Here is a 10,605-nt window from a genome sequence, read left to right as displayed (position 1 = left end):
CAGAATTTATGCAAGTTCTATAGCCATTCCTTCATGTTGAAAATACTGCACTGTGCTTAAGCTTCAGCATATGTTCCAGTAAGCACAGTTCCATTAATTCTAGGGGAGTGGGTGAATTAAGCATAGATCTGAAGGCTCCCTTTGCTGAGTGCAGAGATGGAAGGACTCATGGAGATCTGACTTGATATTTTCCCTTCTAGGATGGGAAGGAGCTCCATCAAAGTAAAAAAGTGGGCATTACTTCCCAGGGAAATAAGAGAAGTCTCGTTATTCACAAGTAGTGAACTCTCATTTTCTCTCTCAGTCTGCAACCAGGTTGGGTTGCTGTTTCAGTACTGGCTGTTTTATGCAGGAACTCTGCTCCTGAGGTTAATCTAAGTTGTATCCAGGCCCTTCAGATGGAAAGGGAAATAGCAGCACAGAATAAAGGTCTGATTCTGACATAAATAAGTGCAGACCTAGAGAGTTAAAAGGGATTGTGTGATGTTCAAAGGATTTTGAAGCAAAGATGTCCCCTAGGTAAGATTTGTGGCTGACATTCCCCATACACTGTGGGCACACAAGCTAAGGAGAGACTAGTGATGAGCATGCAGAGAAGCCAATGGTTCAGACAGGTTTGTAGTGACACGACATTGTAGAGTTCTGTCTAGTTCTCCTTGGCATAGTTTGGAAAATGAAGATGAGGAGATTGGTGGTAACCAATATGGCTTCCTCAAGGTCAAGCCATGCCTGACAAACTTGGTGGCCTTTCATGATGGAGTAACAGCATCAGTGGATAATGGGAGAGCAACTGACATCATCTACATGGACTTATGCAGAGCGTTTGATCCCGTCCTGCATGACATCCTGGTCACCAAACTGGAGAATAATGGTTTTGATGGATGGACCAGTTGCAGGATAGGGAACTGGCTGGATGGTCACACTCAGAGAGCTGCAGTCAATAGCTCAGTGTCCAGGTGGAGGGTGGTGTTGGGACCAGTGTTATTTAACATTTTTGTAGGCAACATGGCCAGTGGAATCAAATGCAGCCTCAGCAAGTTTGCAGATGACACCAAGCTGAGCGGTGCTGTTGATGTGCTAGAGGGAAGGGATGCTACCCAGAGGGACCTGGACAGGCTGGAGAGGTGGGCCCTTGGCAGCCTCATGAACTTGAGTGTGGCCAAGTACAAGGCCCTGCACCTGGGTCAGGGCAATCCCAAGCACAGGCACAGGCTTAGAGGAGAATGATTTGAGAGAAGCCTTGACCCTGAGGAGAAGAGTTGGTCTGGAGGGAGGTGTCCCTGCCTATAGCAGGGGGATTGGAACTAAATGACCTTAAAGATTCAGTCAGTTCTATTGTTTTTCTACCCTTAATTTTGCTTGAAAGGTTTTAGAATAAATGAGGTTCTGGTTTCCATGAAAACTGTTTGCAGGGAGCTCCATTGTAGCTAGTAAGTCTATCTTTAAGTTCAAGGGCAATAATGCATTGACTGTGTTGAAAAGGGAAATGACTCAGGAATGGATGATGGTTTAGAATAAAACATAATCCTACTTATTTTCTATGCAAATATGTGTAAGGAAAAGATGCTGCACTCAGTTCTGGAAATACCCTGACAAATATATCTCTACTGTTTCACAGCTGGAGATATCAAGATTGTTAAAGCACTGGAAGATGTGGAAGTGAATGAATATGGGAGTGCATCTTTTGTCTGAGATTTCACACGATGAGGTTCAGAGCCAGTGGTACAAAGATGACAACAAGCTGAAGGCTGATGACAACATCAGAATGCGGCAAGATGGTAGGGTGTAAGAGGGGGATCTTTCTCCTGAGTGGGGGGTGGGTTGGAGATGAAGCAGAAAGGACATCTGAAATGAAGTGAAGAAGGTTCAGAAGGGAGTTCCTCTTTTGTTTTGGGACTAACGTTAGGGTGGAACAAGTGACATGGACCAACTAACATCATTTGCAAGAATGTCAAAAAAGTTGAACGCCACCAGGACCTTTCACAGAAATAAAAACTCCTACCTACCTACCTTTCTGCCCACAAAATATCCAGCTTGTCTTTTGGGTTTTACTTTTGCTAAGTAGAACAGATTATTTTCTTACGAGGTTGATTTTCTACTTTTAAACTTCAGATTTGTGTTTGAACATTGAGGGATAAAAAACATAGCTTGACTTTTTCTTCATTTTCTCTGTCTGATTGAAAAGAGCACAGGGTTGGTTTTGTTTTTTTTTTTAATATATACAATGTTAGGGTATATATATGATGTTAAGTGTCATAAAGAAAAGGGAGACATTTGAGTTAGCATACTACTCAAGAGTTCAGTCCCCAGCTTTGCCACTATTACCATTATAAGGGCAAGAACATCCTGGAAAATGAATTTCTCCTAAGTAGAGTCATTACATTTGAGCTACAGAGACCTTTACTAGGAGAAAACTTGTTGTTCAGAGCTATGTTGCTGTATTTAACCAAAGTAATTATCAATGTCTGTGTTTCATTGAACCTGTATTCCATTTCGTAATGCGAGGAGTTTGATATTGGGATGGGAAGGTTACGGTTTGATTTGGATGTTGGACTGGGAATCAGAAGATCTGGGCTCTCTTCAGGTTGTCAGTCTTATTGTCTGACTTCTTAACAACATTCCTTTCTTTATATTATTTTTAAGGATGTTTTAAGGCATTTTGAGCTGATAGATGTAGTGTTCATGTGCAGTAATGCTGATGTGAGTAAGTAGGGTGATAATGTAAGGGTTTTTTACATTCCTTCTACATCTCTGCTTTCTCTTGTTCCATCCTTCTTAAAGAGCAATCCATTAATCTAGTAAAGGAGCTGTGTAATGAGGACGTGACTGAGCCTGAAAAAGCCAAGTTTGAATGCGAGATATCCATTCCTTCTGTGAAACCTCCCAAGTGGTATTCCTACATGGGGAAGTCTAACAGGCTGGCAGAAACTTGATTATGCAGCAAGAAGGCACCATCCACCAGCTTGCCATAGCGATAACCACCACTGATATGACAAGCACCATTCAGTTCTCAATTAGCAAATCAAAATCCACAGCCAATCTGCTTGTCAGAGGTAACATATCCTGGCTTGGTTTACATCATGAAGATGAAGAATTAATTAACGTACAGCCTTCCTTCACTGGGGTCTTTGAAATATTGTGTGTGTGTCTGGAGGGTCTGCTCCATTTCCAGTTCAAAGTCGTTGGACACTAAATGAGACAGCTGCATCTCAGTAAAAGATGTGTTTGAATAGTTGTGATGTGCTTACTATTCAGATCTACAGAGCTGAGGTTTTGTCCTTGGCTATACCAAAGAAGTCAAATCAGGTGAAATTAATTGTATTTCTGAACTAGACAAGTTTAAGTTTGGTAGCACCTAAATTTGATGAGGTTTGTCATTGATTTCATCTGAAAGAAACTTGCAGGCTTTTTATCTGCTGTTGTCCCCAGCATAAGAGTCTCCATTCACATCCTGAAGTATTTGTTATATTTTCAACTCACTCTTATTTGAATAAAAGCCTCAACAATTGGGAGCAATTTAATAAGCACAGAACAGGAGCTGGACCTTGCATTTGGTAGATAATATACAGTATTACTTTATAGAAATGTAGTCAGTGGCATTCCCTATAGACAATCGTTTGTTTTATCTTTAGAGTCGTTCAAAGAACCATTGTGAACTTGACATTAATTGGAATGGAATACACGCAAGAGACTTTCCTCTTCTTCCAATTGTCCTCATCCTTTCTTCTCTTCCACCCCTGCTTTGCAGATTACCATATAGAAATCACCAGGAAGTTGGAGGACAAGACAGCTTTGGAACGTCATTCTGTCATCCTGTCCTGTGACTTCAGGCCTTCTCCAAAGGTTGTGAAATGGTTCAAGGGCCACACACCCATCGAGCCCTCTGAGAAGTACAAAATCAAGAGGGATAAGCATTCAGCAGAGCTCAAGATTCTGAAGCTGAAGCCCGATGATGCTGGTGTGTACAAGTGCAAGGCAGGAATTGCAGAGACTGAGGCCACGCTGACAGCTGAAGGTATGAGCAGGGAGGGTGGCCTCTTCCATGTCCTATTTCACCTCAGATTTCTCTTCTTGAGGTTGATTTCTGCCGTTCTCTCCTGCTAACTTTATAAATGTAAAATCTTCACTGAGAAGATTACACAAAGATCATCTAGTCCAACCATTCTACCACATCCCAGTATGATTTATAGTAACAGTGGTAACAGTTCACCTTGTTTCCCCACAGCCTGCAATGTAGAAGTAACGAAGCACCTGCAGGATGTAGAAATTGAAGAAGAGAGCTCTGCTGTCTTCTCCTGCGAGCTGTCCCATGATGACGAGGACGTGGAATGGTTCCTGAATGGCAACCTCCTTTACACCAACAATTACAATGACATCAAGAACGTTGGCAATTGCTGCACACTGACAATGAAGCAGGTTAAGCCTGAGGATGCTGGCACAGTGACAGTGAAGTCAGACAAGGTGTCAGAAAGCGCACCTGAAGGTGATAGGTGGGTCTGATCACAGCCCTCCTGGATGTAAGAGATGCTAAGGAGCTCCAGTTCATTCTATTGTGCAGCAATCCTGCTTCTAAAGCTGACCTCTCTGGGGTGACAAGTCATCAGAGGCTTTCTTCCAGTGGAAGGTTCCATTGCAGCAGATATCAACGAAGGAGGATGGTTTTGGTGTCCTGCCAAAGCATTGCATTGCTTTTTATCATCATTTTATTTAGCACAAGGAGAGTTACAAGAGCAGTTTCTTTTACTGCTTCAGTAACATGCAGTGTCAATGCTGTTGTCTCCAAGGATTTATGACTGCAGGGAGAGATCATTCAGTGTGTGTTTTGCCTCTGGGATGACTAATGACCAGGCTGTGAGCAACCTGATCTAGCTGTGAATGTCCCTTTTTATTGCAGGGGAGCTGGGCTAGATGGCCTTTAAGGGTCTCTTCCAATTCTAAGGGTACTGTGATTCTAATCTGCTCTCCCCAGCAATTAAGCTCTTTTACTCTATGCGCTCAGAGTTTGAAGGATTTCCTCTTTCTCCTTTCTTTTGCATTTGGTGGAAGTTTTTTCCCCAGTATAAACATCTGATGTGTGAAATAGAAGATAGATAAAAGGAGTCAATAAAACAGGAAAATCAAAAGTGTTCAGCAGCTTATCCTCTTAATCCTGTGGCCTGCTGTATGAGCTCTGCTCCATGTGAGGGCAATGCCAGCTCTCCAGCTTTAGAAGAGCTGCATCCCAATTACTTCATATGATATCAGTCCCACCCACCAGCAATGCAGGCTGTCCCTCCTGTTCCCTGTATTCTCCTACTGATTAGTTCAGAATTCCATAAAGTGCATTCAGTCAACACACATGAAACCGCTTTAGGTTCTATCTTGGTGTCGTCAGTGCTGGTAAAGATTTATTTATCCCTCTTTAAAAATCTGAAAGCAACTGGAAATGTCTCAACTTCTGTATCGCATTGTTCTGTTTTGCCCTTTTAATTGCAGAGAAGCCTGCTGTCTTCATGAAGTCCTTGGATGATGTTTTTGGTGAGGAGCGGGGTGTGATTAAATTGGAATGCGAAGTCTCTAAAGAGAAGGTCAAACCAGTGTGGAAGAAGGACGGTGTTGTGCTCACTTCTGGCAACAAGTATGAGCTGGTACAGTCTGGGAAGACCCTATATCCCCTTATCCATGACCTCGAGAAGTCAGATGCAGGTTTCTATACCTGTGATATTGGCAGTGATGTTGCCAAATCAAAGGTCGGCGTTCAGGGTAAGTACTGTGGAAAGTAAAGGAGTGCTGAAAGCACATTCAGTGTGGTCACTATGTCTTACACCTATTCCCCCACGAGCCTTAATAGTTTCTACAATAGAAGTGTATTACTGCAATTTAGCACAGTGATGTCTGGAAAATTCCCATTGCTTTTGATGTAAATGTATCTCATTTTGCCATGAAAATCACCAAACACATCAAGAATGTCCTGGAAATATTTCCTTTCTAAACATCCCTAAAATGGAGAAATGGTTTGAACACCAGTAGGGGTAGGATGGTAACAAATTAGCTAATAGAAACATCTAATTTCTTGTCATAAGCAAAACCCTTTTTCTCATGCAGCATCCTAGAGTTGTCCTCTCTGTTAGGTTGTTCCCTCTGTAGCTCATTGAATCTTCATTCTGCTCCATGGACTGAGCTGCTCTAATTGTAGTTCTTCCAGAGCAAAGACAAGAGATTCACGTCTCTTTTTTTTTATAGCTTTCTGGTAATTCTGAGTGGAGAATGTCTTAGAGAATACATCAGTAAGGAATGCAGCCATGATCTGCAAATCCTGAGTATAAACACCAGTACTGCTACTCATGTCAGTCACAAATGCCTTTTCCCCATATAAACCTCATACTAACCTATCTCTTACCTTCCAGAGCTGAATAGTGGCATTACCAAACGGCTGAAAAACACTGAAATCCAGGAGGGAGAAGATTGTACTTTTGAATGCATTCCGTCCCATGAAAGCATTGATGAGTTCAACTGGACACTGAATGGAAGCAGAGTGGAAAGTGGTGGGCGATTTAAAGCTTCTAACGTGGGTCGGAAATATACTCTCATTATCAAAAGTGTGACTCCTACTGACGCTGGGGAAGTCGTTTTTTACTGCCCGTGGTCTAACCTCCAAAGCCTCTCTGTCTGTGAAAGGTAATGAGATGGGAGAGATTCTGGGGTCTGATTCCTTCAACTGTCTTCTGATAAGATTGTCGTGAGAGCTAACTGATAATATGGTTAAAGTGAATAGCAACCTTCTACTTGAACCTCGAAGCACTGAGAATTTCTCTTAAAAATAAGTAAAAGGAGGAAACATTTTACACAAATGTGAGAACTACCCAAAGCACTGGGGTAGTGTTGGCAATGGTCATCTCACTACAGCTTGTTCCATTAACAGTAAATCAGGAATGATCTGTTGAGGGAACTGTGGGAGCAAATATCCTCTAAGTATAAGCTGAAGGGATGGCCTTCACATCATCTAGCTGTACAACAAATTCCTATCTAGAACATGTGCATCTGAGAGCATCATCCGAGGCTCCCAGTGTGATGAGTGGAGAGAAGAAAGAGGCAGTTTTCAGACATGGTTCATCATCCTCAATTGGGTAGATTTAAGAGAAAATAAATGCTGCCTGGAATTCTATTGTCTGTACTTTGCAGATTACTGCTGGCTGTAGGATGGCGTCTGTTGCAAGTGCCTCTCTAACTTATCTCCAGCATGTAGATGCATGTATTTTGAGAGAGGCATCCTACCCTAAGTGTATGTTACTCAAAAAGCAATGTTTTCTTCCAGGAAAACCTACTGAGGTTTCAAAACAGCTGGAGGATAAGACAACAGCAGCAGCAGGGCAGGACATCAGCCTGAGCTGTGAGCTGTCAAAACCGGATTTGAACATCAGGTGGTACAAGGATGGCAAAGCAATCAGAAAAAGCCAGAAGTACGACTTGCAGCAGGAGGGAACTGGGGCCATTCTGATCATCCATGACTCTACTGCCAAGGACAGTGGGGAGTACCCCTGTGAGACAGAGGACTCCATAACAAAAGCCAGGGTCACTGTGCAAGGTGAGTTGAAAAGCACACTGGGGATGGCATGTAGAGAAGTCGAGGTAAATATCTGCAGCCTGTGGGTGATGTTTTTCTCTTCTGTTTCCTTGAGCAGGATCAATTCTTAGTTTTCAGAAAATATGATGGATTAAAATCTTTTCCTTAAAATAATCTGGAAACTGAATGATTCTCCAGTGTGATGTGGATCTGGGCAGCCTGGTCTGGTGGTTGGTGACCCCTTGGAGGGGGTTTGAAACTAGATGATCTTTGAGGTCCTTTTCTACTCAGGCCACTCTATGATTCTGTGATCATTCTATGATTCTATGATCTTGGGTGTTAGTGAGCCAAGAAAAGATGGCAATCTGAATTAGTCTATATTGAATATGTGTAATCAAAACTATATGCAGTTTATCAGATGAGATCCTACCAGCGCATGTATAATGGTATTGAACTTTCCAGATATCTACTGGAATTATCAAACCTATGTAAATGGGTGGACTCTGTGGTCTTCTTAGACTCTTTGCATCTCTATGTGATATTCTGAAATGAGGGCAAAGGAGATTCAGGACACCTCTGTATGCTTGGGACTTGTTGGGGTAACAAATCCCTTTGTCCTACACCCTCATCCTTTGTTTTTTTTCCTTCCAGAAAAACCTAATTACTTTATCAAGGAGCTTTCAGATGTGAAAATTGAAGAAAGTGGAAGTGCACTTTTTACATGTCAGAGCGAGAAAGCTGCATCCTTCGTCATATGGAGGAAAGGCATTGCTGAGCTCAGGCCTGGCAGGAAATATGAGATGGCACAGAAAGGACGAGACCTGCAGCTGAGCATAAAAAATCTGGAGAAAAGTGACAGTGACGTGTACACCTGTGACATTGGTGATGCCCAGTCCAGAGCCAAGCTGGTTGTACAAGGTATGTGTGAGAGCCATATGACTGCGCATCCTGTTTCTCCACTACCAAGACATTATCCTGGTAGAATTTGTACATTTATGGCAGGTCTTTGGGGCTGCAGCTGTCTGGCCTGAATAGCGGTTCACAACCCATGCACAGAGCAAGCTGCACCAAAAGGGAAAGAACTACCGACTAGAGCAGTGCCATTGAGAACTTTATGTATCATTTAAAAACCAAAAATGCTGATGTACGGTGAGGCTGGTGACCCAGAAATCAGTGTGAACTTTCTATCTCTGACCTTTCTGAGTTACAAATAGTCCTCCAGAGTTCTAGGCAAAAATTCCCTTATGCTGCATTCTGGGTAGTTGTCACGGTTTAAACAAAAATCTACCTGTGTCCGTGACAGGGGGGCCACAGGCAAGTGAGGTGCTAGAAGGAGCTGAACCTCTGTCCCAGCTACTTCAGAAGCAGCCCAAACCCCCTCGTACATGGCTAAGATCTCCTTCTCAGTTGGAGTGTAGCACTCCTCAGACCCTTTATATGCTCGACTCCAAAGTCCCGGGGGTTGGCCTTGGGTTTCTCCTAAAGCTCTTTGCCACAAACTCCAAGTGGGACCTTTCTCTCCAGCAGCAGTGGAGAGGATGTTCTTTACATCCTGTCCTGTCCGTACTGGCCCCAAGGCCACAGCACGGGCTATCTCTTGTTTTCTCTGCTCAAAAGCCTGCTGCTGCTCAGGACCCCATGAGAAATTATTCTTCTTCCGTGTTACCTGATAGAGGGGGCTCACTATGTGGCTGTAGTTTGGGACATGCATTCTCCAAAAGCCCACTACTCCCAGAAAAGATTGGGTCTCTGTCTTGTTGGTGGGAGGAGACATAGCAGTGATTTTGTCAATCACATCTGCTGGGATGTGTCAATGCCCATCTTGCCATTTTACACCTAAGAACTGGATTTCCTGGGCAGACCCCTTCACCTTGCTGAGCTTAATGGCAAAACCAGTTTGCAAAAGAATTTGGATTATCTGTTTTCTTTTCTTGAAAACCTCTGCTGCTGTATGGCCCCACACGACAATATCATCAATATACTGCAAGTGCTCAGGAGCATTACCCTGTTCCAAGACAGCTTGGATCAACCCATGGCAAATTGTTGGGCTGTGCTTCTACCCTTGAGTTAAGCGGTTCCAGGTATACTGAACAGCTCTACAGGAAAAAGCAAACTGTGGCCTTCATTTTGCAGCCAATGGGATGGAAAAGAAGGCATTAGCAATGTCAATGGTGGCATACCACCTAGCTTCTTTTGACTCCAGTTCATACTGGAGTTCTAGCATGTCTGGTACAGCAGAACTCAATGGAGGTGTGATTTCATTTAGGCCACGGTAATCCACCATCAACCTCCATTCTTCACTGGCTTTATGCACTGGCCATATGGGGCTGTTAAAAGGCGAGTGAGTTTTGCTAATCGCTCCCTGATTCTCTAATTGGTGAATTAGCTTGTGAATGGGGAGCAATGAGTCCCTGTTGGTGCGGTACTGCCGTTTGTGAACCACTCTGGTGGCAATTGGTACCTCTTGGTCTTTTACCTGGAGCAACCCCACAGCAGAAGGATCATCTGACAGATCAGGTAAAGCTGACAGCAGATAAACACCATTTGTGTTAACAGCAGCTATCCCAAAGGCCCATTGATACCCCTTGGGATCCTTAAAATATCCCATCCTAAGGTAATCGATACCCAAAACACTTGGAGCCTCTGGACCAGTCACAATAGGGTGTTTTTGCCAGTTTTTACCAGTGAGGCTTATTTCGGCCTCCAACATAGTCAATTCTTGGGAACCCCCAGTCACTCCATGGATATATATTGGTTGTGTCCCTTGGTGACTTGAGGGCATTAGGGTGCATTGTGCACCAGTGTCCACCAAGGCTTTATATTTCTGTGGTTGAGATGTGCCAGGCCACTTAATCCACACAGTCCAGTATACTCTATTGTCCCTTTCCCCCCCCTGGCTGGGGGCAGGGCCCCTCTATTGTTTACCTCGGTGGCTTGCAGCAACTGGAACTCTCCTCTTCTTGGAAGAGTTCACCTTGGTAGTTGTTTCACCTTGTAATTCTTCCACTCATGCCTGAAGTGCAGAAGTGGATGAATTACACCACTTCTTCATGTCCTCCCCA

At 43.5% G+C, this 10,605-nt stretch overlaps 1 protein-coding gene across 1 annotated transcript; it reads left to right on the top strand.

Annotated features, from left to right (window-relative positions):
- Positions 1 to 2,989: 2,989 nt before the first annotated feature.
- LOC146755263 (obscurin-like) lies at positions 2,990 to 4,613 on the top strand. The gene is made up of 3 exons (XM_085526287.1): positions 2,990 to 2,996; positions 3,749 to 4,015; positions 4,226 to 4,613. Exons 1-3 carry the CDS (start codon positions 2,990 to 2,992, stop codon positions 4,498 to 4,500), a joined length of 549 nt encoding a protein of 182 aa, XP_085382413.1. The 3' UTR covers positions 4,501 to 4,613.
- The last annotated feature ends 5,992 nt before the right edge of the window (positions 4,614 to 10,605 follow it).

This window comes from Coturnix japonica, chromosome 35, assembly GCF_054131305.1.
Source record: "Coturnix japonica strain WE chromosome 35, WE-NBRP24, whole genome shotgun sequence".
NCBI lineage: Eukaryota > Metazoa > Chordata > Aves > Galliformes > Phasianidae > Coturnix > Coturnix japonica.
Note: the sequence above shows the minus strand (reverse complement) of the source record. Positions and strands in the feature narration are given on the sequence as shown.

Excerpts from the sequence above, each read along its gene's own strand:
- LOC146755263 (XM_085526287.1), top strand. Across the intron at positions 4,016-4,225 it reads GGCCACGCTGACAGCTGAAG|CCTGCAATGTAGAAGTAACG; the intron begins GTATGAGCAGGG and ends GTTTCCCCACAG.